This window comes from Octopus bimaculoides, chromosome 1 (assembly GCF_046866305.1).
Source record: "Octopus bimaculoides isolate indiv1 chromosome 1, ASM4686630v1, whole genome shotgun sequence".
Classification (NCBI taxonomy): Eukaryota; Metazoa; Mollusca; class Cephalopoda; order Octopoda; family Octopodidae; genus Octopus; species Octopus bimaculoides.
Genome location: NC_142928.1, coordinates 174,143,669 through 174,161,572, shown reverse-complemented (window position 1 = coordinate 174,161,572; position 17,904 = coordinate 174,143,669). Strand labels below are relative to the sequence as shown.

Genomic DNA, 17,904 nt, shown 5'->3' with positions numbered 1-17,904 from the left:
AAATACCAGAGTGGGTCTATGTAACTGTTATGAACAAGGAATGTATGAGGTGTTTTGTCTCAATTTACTTTTCTAATAGCATTAATTGGAACAATAGCATCATTGGTTACAGGTTTCAAATGGGCCTCTCAATGGTTCATTGAAATTTTGAAGGCAACAGCGGCAAGAAAGTGTCTCTAACTTGGTACACAACAAATAAGAGACTTTGTTCAAAGAGCACCTTTTTTTTATAGTGTTCTCATGGTTTATATGCTTCACAGATAACATCATCAAGATACCCCCCCACACACACACAGAACTATCTATCTATATATATGTATACATACAAATATTTAAACACACAGTCTTCTACACAGTTTGGTATTGGTCAACCTCAGAATAAGGTAATGGATACTTGTCCAGGGTACCACACAGTGGGACTGAATCCAGAATAATGTGATAGTAAAGGTAGCTTCTTAACCAAACCTACAAGTTGGTTAGGTAGTGATCAAATAATCTGATAGATGCAGAAATGGTGATGACCAAGACAACAAAGACATCAAGTTATCTGATATGTCAAAGTGTTTATCATGGATACAGGTATATATGAATACAGCAAGTGCAGACAGGTCAGAATGTGAAATGATCTGGCCTCTGTGTTAGCTGCATCACTAAATGAGGAGTGCAAAGCTAGAGGGAATTGTGTACATTGAAGTGACATAAGATGATGATTTAAGAGAGGAGTAAGGTGAGATAGATATGATCAATAGGGAAAGTGAGGGAGTTAAATAAATGATAGTTACTGGAGGGGCTTGGAGAGTGCTAGAATGTGTCTAACTTAGAAGAATAAGACGGAAGACTTTGGAAGTCTTGTTACATAGATTCAATGTAAAAAGATGTGTAGTGGTGATACAGAATTTTACATAATTGTAAAAAACCACTGACCAGAGAAAAATTAAAATACAAGGTATGGCTTGGACACCAGTTAGATTAGTGGTAGATGATGAGAGATTTGCATTTCAGAAGGAAGATGTGATGGGAGACTTGTGTCTGAGGAATGAAGTTTGGGCCAAACTCCATATTTTGGTTTAGAACTGGGAGAATTGTCAAGTAAATTAACACACATACACACTTCTATACAGTTTCTGTCAACCAAATTTCACTCACAAGGTACTACTATAGAAGACATGCTCGAAGTGCCATGCAGTTGGACTGAACCCCAAATTACATGGTTGTTAAGTTAACTTCTTAACTACACAGCCATACCTGCAATTATGTACATCCACTCTCATACTCAAGCATACATTAAACACGCATACATAATTAAATATATTTCAAAATATGACAAATAGAAAAAAATGTGTGATAAACTACATAAAAAATTAGTTTAATAAACGAAGTGACTGAAAATATTTCATATGTTTACAAACAACAGAAGAAAATTTGTATATGCTGATAAAAGTTAACTAGGGCTTTCATAGAAATGTAAACAAGATAGATTTGGATAACATTGACATATAATTTAAAATGAAATCAGTGAACAGTTATAGGATTATGGTAAACCTAAATCTAAAATAACTCTAATGATTTAAAAACAATATAAACCTGTTAATAAGCTGTCAAATACACTGAACAATAATACATTTCTATATTTGTTGTATATTTGCATGTTTGTTTTTATGAAATACATTCGTGAATAAGTATTATTGCTTAAAAATAAGACCAAAAATTCTGAACTTAAATTTTTACCACTATTATTCTTCAAAAACAATTCTGAACTTAAATTTTTACCACAATTATTCTTCAAAAACAATAATAATAATTATTATTATTTCATTATGTACAAAGTCAAACTTGTGAGAGATTGTAATTGATTGAATGTTTACATTAGCATCTGGTACTAATTTATCGATTCTATAAAAGTGAATGACAAAGTTGATTGGAAGTGTGAATTCTTGACACCAATACACTGAACACACAACACCAATAATAATAATTATTCTAATCTTTTAACTAAGCTCAAGAAAACATTTATATGGGGCAAAGTTACAACCAACTGATTCAATTCTAGTTTTTCACTATTACTTATTTCATTAAGGATGAAAAGTTGAATTAATCCCAGAAAGATCAAAACTAGTTTCCAAACCAGTCATCTACCACACACACACATACACACACACAAATGTACAAAAACAAAGCCCTAGCAAAAAACAAAGAAACAAACTTATATCTATTAGTCTTTCTGAGTACTTGGCAGCTGTGAGAAAACTATGCTTTGCTAAAGAGATCTAATAAAACTGAAACACACCACCCTAGTTACCGAAGATCAGACTCACTTGCCACTGCATATCTCATATTAACTTCTGGTCAATTGAAATTTCAAGAGTTCTGTCCCTTGTATTATTTGAGAATAATTTTCATTAGCACTGACTTTCTCTTGATGGTTATAATTACTACAAATTTTTTTAAACTCGTCATTCCAATAATAATTAAAATTTTTGCTACATTCTGTTCTTTATCTAAGCACTTCATTAAGCTTTCTCTGCAGCTCTTCACAGCGAATATTGAAGCACTATAAAACCACCTTCCCTCCCACCTGTTATTAAAACATACTAAACCTCAGCCTTTAAAGTTTCACTTTAACTTCACTAATACATTTGATTCTAATCCAAGATCTTTGCAGTCTATGCTATACTTAACATAGAATTTCAAAGGGTGTTTTGCATGAATACAAGAAAAGGAAGACAGTTCTACAGAGCAGTGACTCTTAGAAGGGCTCAATATACAGTTTGATATAATAGAGAAGGGTGTACACTGTGTAGCAAGCAGCAGACAGGTGTAAGAGATATGTTTATGTGGAGATTCAGTGTAACTAGCATGTCCTCAAGAGCAGGTTCTATTGCAGAAATAGTAAAAGAAACAGAAGGAAATCGGTCATTTTAGCTTCAAAGTATAAAGCAGTTTTGTAAAAGAAAATTATAGCAAGAAATTGAAGAAAGCTAGCAATAAAAATTATAATTGTGATCATCATTTAATTAAAAATATTTTCAATATAAAATTAAAAAAAGCTGAATAGTTACTTGAATGTTAGAATTGAAAGCAAGTATGTACTCATGTTTACAATAAAGCTTTACAAAATATAATTAAAAGGATATAATAAAAACTGAGTTCAGATAATAATAAAATTAAAATTACCCCTTTACATTTTATTTACAGATTTTAAAATGAATTTGCTAAAATATATATATTTTTTGTTTTGTATCAGTTTTATCTTTTTATGAACTAGAAAGAATGCATTTTCATTTTACATAACATAACATATTCCTAATACTGTGAGAAAATAGATAATTAAGAATGAATTTACTGATGTAAAAAGTGCATGCAGGTTTGTCTGTGCAAAGCTATCTTGAAATGAAATATATAATAAGAAGGTCATGAACTGCTATTGTATCTCTAAATTTTATTATACTTTAAAGATTTACAACAGTGAGTCAAATGACCATTTATCAAAGAGGTTTCTTTGGAGGGGGCAAAGTAATTAGAAAAGATGAGTGATTTAACGAACCTTTCCTGATGAAATGGTGCATTGATTGGACCAGGAGATCTTGGAATACCATTTTTCCGATTTTCTAATTTATCAATTGAAGCTTGAGCAAGTTCCTATAATAAAAATGTTATTGTATGAAAACACTAAAGATGAAATATCACAATGTTTTAGTAAAAAAAATTTTTTAAAGCCTGGGCAAAGTTTAGAGAGCTCTTACCCCTGCTGGCGACAAAGGGACTCTCACTCAGAGTAAAAGGCAGACTGTATGACGCATGCGTACGAACAACCATGCTACATGGCAGTGAAACATGGGCTGTAACTGCTGAGGACATACGTAAGCTCGCAAGGAATGAAGCCAGTATGCTCCGTTGGATGTGTAATGTCAATGTGAATACCCGTCAGAGTGTAAGTATCTTGAGAGAAAAGCTGAACATTAGAAGCATCAGTTGTGGCGTGCAAGAGAGACGATTGCGCTGGTATGGACATGTGGTGAGAATGGAGGAGGATAGCTGCGTGAAAAAGTGCCACACCCTAACAGTTGAGGGAACCCGTGGAAGAGGTAGGCCCAGGAAGACCTGGGCTGAGGTGGTGAGGCAAGACCTTCGTACATTGGGCCTCACCGAAGCGATGACTACGGACCGAGACCTTTGGAAATGGGCTGTGCGTGAGAAGACCCGGCAAGCCAAGTAAGATCGTTGCCAGTGCCCCTGGACTGGTTCTTGTGCGGGTGGCACATGAGATGCACCATTTTGAGCGTGGCCGTTGCCAGTACCGCCTGACTGGCTCCTGTAGGATTTTCGAGCGAGATCGTTGCCAGTGCCCCTGGACTGGCTTGTGCGGGTGGCACATAAAAGACACCATTTCGAGCGTGGCCGTTTTCGTGCGGGTGACACGTAAAAGCACCCACTACACTCTCTGAGTGGTTGGCGTTAGGAAGGGCATCCAGCTGTAGAAACTCTGCCAAATCAGACTGGAGCCTGGTGTTGCCATCCGGTTTCACCAGTCCTCAGTCAAATCGTCCAACCCATGCTAGCATGGAAAGCGGACGTTAAACGATGATGATGATGATGATGATGATGATGCAGATAAAATTTCACTTTTTTTAAAATTTACAATTTCCTCATTTTTTTCTTCACACTATTTAGTCTGGATAAAACCACAATACATTAGGGGAAAGTAATGTATTTTATAATTTTCCTTTTTGTTCTTATACTGCTTTTTAATTCATTAATATTTTAACCTATATTTTTATATTTAACAAAATGGTTGTAATTTAAGTGCTACAGTTATTTGTCCCTTATGTATTAAAAAACATACGATGGCAAACTCTATGAAAGATTTTGCTGAATCACTGGCAGACTTGAATGCAAGTACATATTTATAGATTTCTTCTTTTAATACTTGTGGGAAATTCATAAGATCCATTTAATATTTTATTTAAATTTCAAGTCAAAGTTGAAGTCATAGCTGTGCAAGTCCACCAGTTGATACTTATAATAAACTCTTTTAGACCATAACACAAGCAATGAAAAAAAACATTAGATAACATCTGATTTTAGTGAAAGGTCACAGAATAATTAACTTTAGCAGCCCCATTCAAGATATACAGTATAAGAAAAAAATCTAATGGTAGAATATAAGAAAACAGTTAAGAGAGAGAAGTGATTGTTTAAGGTAGTGGTTCTTAACCAGGGTCTATATGGCCCAGGGGGAGCTCCATATGAAATTTTGTTGTTAAAATTATGCACAATAAGCTGCTTATACTTCTACAATGCACAAACTATTTTAATTTTTCAATGCAGTTCCTAATACTTAATTATAAAAATACAGAAGGATTTTTTTATATACATCGAATATAGGTCCAGTGGAACAAAATTGATCCCTAGGCACAAAAAAGTGTTGAGAATCACTGGTAACAATTAGTATAAGAATGGCGGGGTTTTAGCTGCTTTTTGAGAAGAGGGAATACAAATCTAAAAAGTGTTCTTTTAAGCAATACTAGTAGAGCATAGATTTTTATCATAATTTATTTTTACATCCCCTTTCTATGCTGATATGGGTTATATGGGACATTACACACTGAGTTAATTCTTATTTGGAGTTATTGCTCTTCTAGATGAGTTGGCAAATCATATCTCACTTGAGCATTCCATTTTTGGCATGATTTCTATAGCTGGATGCCATTCATAACACCAACCACTATACAGTGTGCACTGGGTGCATATTATGGTGGCACCAGCATTAGAGAGATTATCATGCTCTTGACAAGACTAAAATGTCATCACTACTCTATGTAGTCTTTTTCCTTTCAAGGCAAACCTAACAGAGAATGTTAACAATAGGAGGAATGATGACTATGAGAATAAAAGGGAGAGTATGAGTGTGATGGGAAAAACAGAGTAATAAGATGTTAAAGGAAGGAGTAATGGAAGAGAGACAGTGATAGCTACATGTTTGTTGTTAGTAAAGAGATCGAATAGAAAGCAGCATGATGGGAGAGCAATAAAGATGTATCATGGCAAGAGAATGAGTAATGGATAGAAAAACTGCTGGTAAATAAGATAGGTATATCTCAACTAAGAGCTACATGGGGGAGAGAGAGAAGATGGTAGAAGGTGACAGTAGGATGTACTGAATATCAATGGATTTAATATCATCCCTTGTTTCAGAAGCATAGAGATGGAAGTGCAAAATGAAAATGGTAATGGGTGATATCAGAGGGATTCAATACAGACACATCAAACACTAGTGGCATGATACAATAAATAGGATAGAGGGTGACAGATAAGAGGGTAAAAAGGTAGATGGAGACTTAAATAGTGAAAGACTTAGATATATATTATACTTCTCAACTTCTATCACAATCATCATTATTTTAATTACCAATTGCTATACTTGTACAGGTGGGCTGATCATCTCCAGTACTGCATATTGCTAATCATCATAATTTTTTATCTACTTATTCATGATTCAGCTTCTTGAGGTTAGTCTTTCACCATTTCATTCTATGTCTTCCTAGGTCCTCTCTTCCACAGGTTCCATCCACTGCAAGTGCTCAGTGCATGTAGTGCTGAGCACTGCAAATGTATCCTCCATACACATCACATGCTTGTACCAGGGCAGGCTTCTCTCAAGCCCATTACATCTCTATAGGGACACCAATAATTTTATCATCACTATTGTACAAGTTAGGCTTCTCATGTCATTAAATGTTTGTACATATACTACATAAATGCTCTCAGATTAAGATATAACACTTAGAATTTAGAGTAAAATTCCCATGCAAACTAAACAAAATAAAGACAATATTCTTGAGAAATAACATCACTTACTTTCATTCCATCTGCCAGTGCCTTGATAACTTCATGAGCATTATCTTTGTTAAGTTGGTCATTACCATACAGCAGAATCTTGTCAGCCCAACGAATCAAGTGTGCTAAACATTGGCACACTTGATTGTGACGGGATAGCATCATACTACTGCAAGACAGGAAAGGAGCAATAACAGTTTAACAACATAATCATAACACTGTATATGTAAATGCCAATGATCAAATAGAATAATGAAAACATTTGTAAACAACAACTCAAGATACAAATATAATAGTTCCAGGGTGTAACAATTAACAAAGAACTTAGCAAAAAAATAACAAAATGAAATAGAAGCAGGTCTTTACTCAATGATAAACCTTTAAGTTTGCCAGTCCTGTCTTGACCTTGTTCTTGTCATTACTGCTATATTTCCCCCATAATTCTTTAGAGCTATATTCAATTACAAAATTTACTGCACTCGTAAAACATTTTTTTTTTTTATCAATTCCTGACTCCTTCCAAGAACCATATAGTTATCAGTAGACAATTTTATTTTGCTGTAAACCAGCTTAACTTTGGTATTCACTATAAATATTTTATATAAAATCTAATTCACAGATAACTGAAGTAAATATTAACTACAAACTAATGTAAAACTCTTCTAACTGTTCACTCTACAAATTTGGTGATTATAGTGAATTGCATCAAAGAATTAAAACAAAATTTAAGCAATGATTTCTATAGATACCACTGTAAAATTTTTTACCATTCAAAATATGTAAATAAAAGCAATCAAAATAACACAATATTTCTAATTTAATGTAACATATTTTCCTATACAGATACAAGAAATATCTGCAATACAATATCTTTCCATGAATCTTATCTGAAAGCTTTTAACCTCATCTGCAATCTACTTTTGACCTACCTACTTCTTACGTATTCAACAAATTCAGCAATTTTCCACATATACTTACATTAAATGTTTGTTCAATGTAGCATACTCTTATGTTGGTGGCTCATTTTACTTTCACTTTCTAAATTCATTTTGCACATCTAACAACTCTTATTTAATCTATTTATCCTTTGTGGCTGTAAAGCCTCTGTCACTGTTGTAAATAGTGCAGTACTTTAAAGCACCACACATCTGACATGTGCATTATAAAAGCTGCTCTTTTTACCAGAAAAAAAAATTCTTTCAACTGCATCATAAAGTGCAGTTCTTGAAGCTTCTGAAACAATCTTGTACACTAAACAAGCTAATGAGGAGAGGTGCACTACTTGGTTGTTCAATCTGCTAGAAATAGCAGCCAAATTTTCCTCAAGTCATACCCTGTCATCTTTGAAAAAAAAAAAGGAAATACTTTTGACAAGAAATTTGCTTAGCTATGACTGACAACTAGTCAAGCTATACACATCAATAATAAAAGAAAATAAGTATCAGAATATATCTACTACTTCCTGTTAGTAATCTAGGCATTTCATTATTTTTATTCCTTGCCTACTTAGTTTATGTAGTGCATGTGATACACTTACAATATTGATTCCAAGTCAGTCTACCGAAGATCCCACTGCATCATTTGCAAACTCCAGAAATACATTGCTTATACAATATTAAATTTCACTTATATTCTGCAGCTCCTGAAATAAGAGCCAAGTTGCCTGCATACCGAAGTTCCTATGGCATCTAGTCATGAATCTGTGTAACATCTTCAGATATGATGGGTTTGAAGGAGAGTCTGGCAACAGTCATGAAAATCAAAGACTTCCCTTAAGGCATATTTCAAAACCTGACCTTTCTTCATGCACTTCCTAAACAGTTGTCAAGTTGTCAGAACCCATAGCTTTTCTCCCCTATTCTCATATTTCAGTTCAGCAGACCTTAAATCTTTCAGTCAGTCACGAATGTTAAGTAGTTGCATTTTCTGGTACAAACATAAATTCGTTTTTAGATTCTTACCTAATCACTAGAGCTAATTCTTAGATTTTCTTGCTTTAACTCATTTACACTCCTGATTCAACAACCTCCTAATAATAACACTTTTACAATATTTTTTATTCATTATCAATGAAAATGAGCATGATCATTGTATTTAGACATACTTCACCCAAATAATAATAAAACAATATCTTCAAAATAATATTGTGCTATGTGTATGTAAATTTATATCATAAACTCTTAAAGCTTAGACCAGGTTTTCATATTTTATTCTAAGAGTTGCATTAGTTTACTTATCATAAGTGAAATAGAAATCAACTTAATAAAATAACTTGCAACAAAAGTTTTTCTATTGAGGTCAAGAACTGTCTCTTAACTTAAAAAAAAAAGAGAAATATTGGTTTCTTTCTCCTTTATAAGACCTGTTAAGTTTTAAAGGAAAATTGTTATTGTTTAGTTGTAGCTCAGCTCTGCTCAAAAGTTGTATAGGATAAAAGTAGTCAATCAAACAACACACCGTGATCCAGAGATCTATTCTTCAGTGTGTTGTAGTGAGGTGTGGTAGTGTATATTGGTGGTAAATATATATATAAACTCTTGATACCAACCTGTTTGAGACTGTCTTTAGTTCAATGAATTTTCTGTTTAAAGTGTTTTAAATTAAAGCCTTTCATTAAAATTTCATGTTTCAAACACCAACTTAATAATGACAGTTATTTTACTAAATTCTTCATTATTTTCAAAATTAATTGAAACAATAACAATGTATTTCATTAGAAATATGGTGACAAAAGGGTCAATGGTGTTGTGTGATAAGTGGCATGATTGTGAATATCATTAAGGTTTATATATATATTGAATGGTTATGTAGGTCCAGAAGAATAGAATAGGATGCAGACGGGTGCATTTTATGGTGGCACCAGTACATTCTTGACAAAACTCAAGAGTCATCACTGGTGATTGTTCAACCAGTATTCCATCTGTGATCAGACCAACTTTTTCTTGCAGAGTGTAACCAAGATATAATTATTATCCAATATGTGCTTTCTTTTTTAAGGTAGTTGGGTGTGATTTAAAGGAGATTAGGTTGCTATTTTAGCAAGTCAAACAACAAATAGTGGCTCTCTTAATGACTTAGTTTGTGAAGAGCAGATTTAAGAGTCCATTTGCTTTTCACATTAAGGAAAAATCTAAGCTTCTTAAAATTACACTGTTTTAAACTCAAACTTATTCTTCTTAGATAAATTCTCTCACTTGCCAACTCTTAAAGCGAAAGTACTATAAACCTTTAAAATGAAATTGGCAGAAATAAAGAACCATTCCATGATACGCATTCCATTACTGGCATCTTTAATGTTTCTCCATTCCAAAGTTTTTGAATAAACTAGTTAATATAAGTAATTATATGAAAATATTTACATTTGAATACTGTCAGACAGCCAAATGAAATAGATAGGAATTTGCTTTACTCAGAACTACAGATGCAACAAAGAACGATCAGAACAATCAGATATTAGAATTATCTTTTTTAAAGTCAGAAACTTCATCCTCTGTATAAAAATAAAAGGAAAAAATTTTTTTTTACCTGTCTTGGTTTGAAAAGAAATTGCTGAGAAGTGTAAAGACACCAGTTACAGTTTCTAACACAGCAGATGCAGTTGCTGGGAGAATTTGTAAAGTTTCCTTGTCAACTACTTCCTTGATGTACTTTAAGGATTTATAGACATGGTCTACCTCAATTTTTAGCTTGTCCACATCCTGCAAGAAAATAAATGTTATAATAAATTTATAATGTTAAAATGATATACAAATTACAAATGAAAAGATCTTACAGTGAATTTATATCTCATTCATATGACTAAAAAAAAATTTTTTTTTAGAATTTATCATTTTTCATAATTTATATAATTTATTATTTATAACAAAAGAATGCAAAAGTTAGTGTGTGTGGGTGCATATCCTTGTGGACAACTTACCATTTAAAATCTTGCCTCAATATTGAATACTGAAAAGGCATACAAAAATCTACAGAAATATCGATATGTTTCCTCAACATAAATGAGTGAAAAATCTACAGAAATATTGATATGCTTCCTCAGCATAAATGAGTGAAAAACCAACCGACATTAAGTAGACTAAAATTCTGACGAGTAAAGTCAACTTTCTAACACTTACAATGAGCTATAAATGGACTTTGACAAGTCCACATTTGAAAATACTAAATAGAAATTTCAGCTACCAAAATAGTAAACAAACAGTTTCTACAAGGGTGCCCTATAAATCAACTTTTTCTGATAACACTATACCCAAACTTTATCTGATATTCCATCCTTGTATAAGATTGAGAAGTGCTTCTACACACACACACACACATGCAAAAGCACACATATACATACACACATATATGCATACAACATTTGTAAACAAATATTCCCTTATGCTTGCACACAAATGCTGAAACACATTCCAAAACATGCAAACATACACATATATACAAAGAAAACTTAAATTACATCTGAAACTTCTAATAGCTATATCATAATGAAATTGCTATGACAATTTTCAAGTTGGAAGGAAATATTTAATTTTTTAGGTATTTGAGGCACCTGATTCTGGTTACAGATATTTTGGGAAAGAGTCTAAACATTTAAGAACATTTAGAAGTGAAGAGAAAGGTAACATAACTAATTCAAATATTGTGGAAGTTTTCCATTTCAGCCCTTGTATATATAAGCCTAAGAAGTGAGTAAGGTACAAATGTTTTCTGAGCTCATTTTTTGACTAATTTTTCTAAGGTGCTGAATGTTCAACCTGTTGTTACACATATAACTGTATTCAGATCAGTTGATTGGCTGATTTTCTCAGTATGAGCATTCATAATGCTAATGAATTCAATATGTCTAACAAAGAGAACTATGGAAAGAATGTTTTTTTTTATATCGTTATGGATAAATAAATACCTAAAACAATACAAATTTTTTAAAAATATGTATTTAATAATTGCGATATTTGCAGATGAGACACTTCAACAAATTATGTATCTTCAGAGCTATGTGCTAAGGGATTATGTATGTTTGTGCAATTTGAGGAAGGAAGAACTTTAATTCATGAAATGAAATAATATGAATGTAAATGATATATATTTATTTTCCTGATGAAGGCTGGGTGCAGTTGATTAGAATTTCAAATATTGCAGAAAATTTCTATTCAGCCAATTTTTGCCCATCCACCTCCCCCATTTCACATACTGTGTGTGTGCATTGTCTTTAGTTTTTAGATGCCAAATTGTCACACACACACACACCCTTAGTTGGAATTAAACTCAGAGTTCTTATTTCTAACACTATGGACTTGACATAACAAAGTAGAAACATAGGAAATGATGTAAGGAATTCAAAGACTTAATAATTCAGTTGGAAATGGAGTGGTTTAGGAAACATTTTAAAAGCTTTTGTTGAAATAGAATTGTCACTATATACATATATATATATAAAAGACAATAAACTTATATAAAAGCATTTTAGATATTTTAAAAGCCAAAATAGCAAATATTTTTTTGTATTGTTTAACAAATATTGCCTTTGTATTACAAACCAGTTGCTTCATAAAGTAACTACACAACTGAACATTTATGTATTTTTATTAGTTACAGAATTAACATTTTTGACCAACATATTTATCTGTAGAAAAATGCTAAATATAATACTGACATTAAAAAAATAGACTTGTCTGATGACTTCAGGATACACAGTGTAAATTAATCAACTGACATGTTAGCAAACAAGGTGCATAATATAAGCAATTTTATTTCTATCAAAGATTGATCTACCATTAGAGCGACTTAAATGGTTATTTCTAAGTAAGTATAAAAAAAATTTTGATACTACAAATTATCAGCTGCATCATTGAGAATGGCAAAACTACAGTGGTTTGAATAAGAGAATAGATGGATGACACATGCTGGTGAGTCAGGCACCAAATGTTTGTTTATGTTTTCTAATCAGCAGCAACAACTGAAGAATGATTCAGAAAGAAAGATAAATGAGGCTAAATGAGTTTCATCCTGGAACCTAAGGTGGGTTGCAGGTTTGATTTGCTAGGAGCTTACCTTATCTCCAAGGTACTTGGCTAAATGTACACCTAAAATCTGCTAATTTATTTTCATATGTGACCAGTATATGAGGGAATCCTTATTCTGTATGCCCTTGAATTCAATTATACTCCCTGCTGTTGTTAAGTACAATGACAGTGGAATTATAAAGAAGGAGTTACAATTCATAAGTTTTGACTGCTATAATCTCTGGTAGCTTGTACATAATTTAGTGAATATTAAATATAACAACCAATGCTCAGGAAATTTAAATCTGCATCAATAATATGAGAATGAAATATCGTTTTGACAAAAAAATAAATAAATAAATAAAAAGAAGCCAGTTAGGAGTGGCTGTGTGGTAAGTAGCTTGCTTACCAACCACATGGTTCCAGGTTCATTCCCACTGCATGGCACCTTGGGTAAGTGTCTTCTACTATAGCCTCGGGCTGACCAAAGCCTTGTGAGTGGATTTGGTAGACGGAAACTGAAAGAAGCCCGTCGTATATATATATATATATATATATATATATATATGTATGTATGTGTGTGTATATGTTTATGTGTCTGTGTTTGTCCTCCCAACATCGCTTGACAACCGATGCTGGTGTGTTTACATCCCCGTAACTTAGCGGTTCGGCAAAATAGACCGATAGAATAAGTAATAGACTTACAAAGAATAAGTCCTGGGGTCGATTTGTTCGACTAAAGGTGGTGCGCCAGCATGGCCGCACTCAAATGGCTGAAACAAGTAAAAGAGTAAATAGTAAGAGGAGTTGTTTTGTCATGTGATCTTGTAATCACCTGTTTGATCATAACAGACTAATTAAATCATTCTTGCTTTTAACATATCCAAAAAATAATTCTGATATTTTTTTTCAATTCAGTATTGAAGTATCCTTATTTGATAAAACAAGAATTTAATCACAAGTTATGGTAATTTACTAATTGTTCAAATATGCTGTATGATTATCTCATCAGAAATAATGGTCATCTTATTGGATCTGAAGTCCAAAGAAATATTATTGTAATTACTAAAATAACTTTTCATTAACAATGTCTTATGCACAGCCACAGCTAACTGGCTTCAACTAGCAAATGAATTTAAAATAAAGATTATTTGCCAACATAACATGGCAGTCCTGGTTTAGGAAGAATGTTGCTGTAATTTAGCCCCAGGAGACATCATCTCCAGCTGGCTGTAGGACATGATCTGTGTCCTTATATTTTCAAACAATAGCATTTAGCACCCTCAAAACAATATCTGTGTATATCCTAGAAATCATGATACACAGATATTGTTTTGAGCTGAGTGGGGGTGATAGATTCCCTTGTTCAAAAATATAAGGACACAGATCATGTCCTACAGCCAGCTGGAGACAATGTCTCCTGGGGCTGAATTACTGCAACATTTGTCCTAAACCAGGACTGCCATGTTATGTTGGCAAACAACCTTTACTACAAAGTACTGTTGCTGAATATCTCTCATTGAGAGATTTACAAATAGTAATTTTCAAATTAAAATAAGTCACAATTTTAATAAATGGTTTATTTAAAATTATTGAAATTTGTTGTAATGGTTGAAACTTAATAGCTTACTCTTAATCAAAAAATAAAAGAATACATTCTGATTTGTAGTTTGCCATAACTGCTGATGGTTTTTATCAAATGGCAACACTGAATTAATTTTAAAAAGGATTATCTTTGTTACAGCTGGACATTATTAGACAACTAATAATTTCACCACAGTAATGGAGTCCCTGTATAGCTAGTTAAACTTAGGGGAAAAAAAGTCATATCAACATTTTCACAAGTTTTGACAAAATATAAAATTATGATAAAATAACAATCTGGCTTATTATTATTATTATTATTATTATTATTATTATTATTATTATTATTATTATTATTATTATTTTGTGAAGATAACTACCACAGTCCATCTGTTATCAACATCTCAAAAGTGGTTTAAGATGCCAAACCTAAAAACGAGCAGATATGTTGAGAGAGATATTTGCAGAGATCACGAGATGTTGAGTTAATGTCAACATCTGTGGTAAGAAGAAGGGTTTCTACTACTTAGAAATACTACAGAGCTCTTGACTTGAATTAAGGAAATGAGAAAGAAAAAAGAAAGTTGTCAAGCATAGAGAGTGCTTACAATAGCAGTTGTAACACAAGAAATGTGAAGACAAGACTAAATTCAGACTTACAACTCGGAGGACATGGTCAAACAACTGGGCAATCATGTCCAAGATGTAGAGAGGTGACAGAAATATACTTTGATGCTGTCTTCCAGTTAGCATTTGTCAGAAATCCTATATGTAAGATAGAACTAACCAGCCTTTCAGCTGGTGTATCCTCCAAGCAGATATAGAGGCAACAAATTAGCATCTTCACATATTAGCAGTGCAGCAAAGATAGAATTGCAAACAAAAAAACTGAAAGTAATGAGGTAGGAGAAACGCTTGTCTCTCCATTCTTATCACATATCTAATCCATTAATGCAGGTCATAAACTCACTTTAATACAGCTAGTGTAATAAACCCACTACATATATCATACAATTTACTTGTATGGAAAGAGTATGTAAATGAAGTGATATCACCTAAGAACTAAATCTTGTGATAAAAACATATACATACATATAAAATAAATCAAGCATCTTTCAGAGTATAAATATTACATTACCTTCAAAAGATAATTGAATTTTATATTTGATCCTGTTAGACTACATACTTATCTTTATCAGAAATAGGGCTTATATTAAGTACAAGTCAGTAAGTTGCATTAAGATAGAGTTCACTTAGTCTTTAATAGTCTTTTGACTTTTTTTTTTTTACAAGATTTCATGTATAAATTTAACACCCACTCCTTATACTGAAAAGATTCTTTATTATGTAAGTGTGAGGAGGTGTATTGTATTTGTAAGTGTGTGCGAGTGTTTTAGATCAGAAGTTAGTCTTATTATCAAAACCCCGCTTAATAAGACTACACTAACTATAAAAAGTCAATATGCAACTATCCAGTGGGTTCCAAAACAGAATATTGTACTTTCCTGAATTAAAGATCAATTATAAATTTTTGGGGGTTGATAAAATCAGTACCAGTTGAGCACTGGTAACTGACTAGTCTCCTCCTTCAAAATTCCATGCCTTGTGTTTATAGTAGAAATAATCATTATTAAAGGTAGTGGACTAGCAGAATTGTTAGCCTGCTAGAGAAAATGTTTAGCAGCATTTCACATGGTTTTATATTCTGAGTTCGAATTCCAACTGAGGTTAACTCTACCTTTCATCCTTGCAGGGTTGATGAAATAAGTCCCAGTTGAGTATAGGGGGTGATGTAATCAACTACACCCCTGCCACAAAAAGACAAAAAAAAATTCAGGCCTTGTGCTTATATAGTAAAGGGCTATTATTATTATCATCATCATCATTACTATTATTAATATTATTATAAAGGTGGTGAGCTGGTAGAATTGTTAGTGTGCTGGATGAAATGCTTAGCGATATTTTGCCTGCTGTTACTACGTTCTGAGTTCAAATTCCACCGAGGTTGACTTTGCCTTTCATCCTTTTGGGGGCCGAGAAATTAAGTGCCAGTGAAACACTGAGGTCGATGTAATTGACTAACCTCTCCCCACAAATTTCAGGCCTTGTGCCTACAGTAGAAAGGATTATTATTATTATTATTATTCTCTTTTAACAATGACAATCTGTAGACACTTTACGATTTGCATCGTTTTTTTGGGGTCCAAATTTATTGTTTATTTCATAATTCTAATGATTAATTTTATTTTGTTCCTCACATAAATTACTTTTTCCTTTAAAAAAAAAATGACAGAAACCATTGTTGCAAGAGAAAACAGGAAAATCATTTAAAAAAAAAAGTAGCAATAATTTCTATTTCAATGGGCAGGTTTAATATATATAAAAAAATTATAAATAAGCTACTTTAAGATACAATTGAGATAGAAAAGAAATAACTAGTGGCACAGTTTCAGTTTTGAAAATGCCAAATATACTGTAAGAAAATATTTGCAAATGATAACAATTTACAAGAACAAGTTTTCTGCAACCTTTCCATAATTAGTGAAAGAATGTAAGCTTTGAAATTAGTAAAATACTTATAAACATATTCCCTTTTCTAGAGTGACAAAAATCACTTAGATCAAAATTACAGTCGTTTTAAAATGTGAGACAAACATTTCTGCTATGCCAGTTCTAACTGGAATATGTATGTAAATGTTTACTTTGGCAGTATAAAATAAATATTAGGTTTACATAAAAGAAACTAAGAGAGTCAGTGACAGAAGAAATTAGTGTCAAACTCAAATGTAAACTTAACCAATGCATAGAAATAAAATATTGTGAACATTTTCAAATACAACATTAAGATCAATATCCAGTTGGTTACAAGTTTCAGTAACAAGTAAATTTTCTTTTTTCTATAAAATTTTTATCCCCAGATGTAATTTCATCTTTTATCTGGTTTTTAAGACTTGTTCAGTGTAACTGTACAGAGTAAGAAATGGCCTTAAATACTTCGGAGGTCTGGAGAGTCAATAAAATGAACTATTGAGAGTTTCTACAATTGTTTCTTCTAACAAAATCAACAACAACAATTTTATCTCTGAACATTGGTCAACAAAACATTTCCTTTTAGGTCAATGGTTTCGACATGTTTCATACAAGTCAAATGATAAGATTGCAAAATTTTGTTTTCATTAGTCTGGTTTGGAAGAAGGGGTTATGACCATAGCTTTGACAGGCCCTCTGAAACTCTTACAATTGATACTACTTAGGAATTTGGAAATAGACTAATCAAAGATCATTTGCAAGGTTTATTGATGACTACTGTAATAGAACAGGAAAAAAGGTAATAAAGGAAGGAAAAAACACAAGTGGTCATTGCAGTGAATAATGCAAGATCTTCAGAATCTAGTTTGGAACAACAAACAAGACTAAATAACCAGTTTACATATTTCTTAGTCATTGGCTATGAAGCAGATTAAGATTTGCCTTAAAACAAATG

The 17,904-nt window shown here is 32.4% G+C and overlaps 1 protein-coding gene across 15 annotated transcripts in view; it reads right to left on the bottom strand.

Moving 5' to 3' along the window:
• The window catches only part of LOC106880457 (rap guanine nucleotide exchange factor 1), a 187,620-nt gene that overhangs the window by 62,932 nt on the left and 106,784 nt on the right, over window positions 1–17,904 (bottom strand). For all 15 annotated transcript variants that reach the window (XM_052972635.2, XM_052972647.2, XM_052972641.2 and 12 more), the window contains 3 exons: window positions 10,363–10,535; window positions 6,859–7,006; window positions 3,545–3,639 (listed from right to left, as the gene is read on the bottom strand). In XM_052972635.2, coding sequence (XP_052828595.1) covers window positions 3,545–3,639; window positions 6,859–7,006; window positions 10,363–10,535 — 416 coding nt within the window. The remainder of the gene's footprint in view (window positions 1–3,544; window positions 3,640–6,858; window positions 7,007–10,362; window positions 10,536–17,904) is intronic.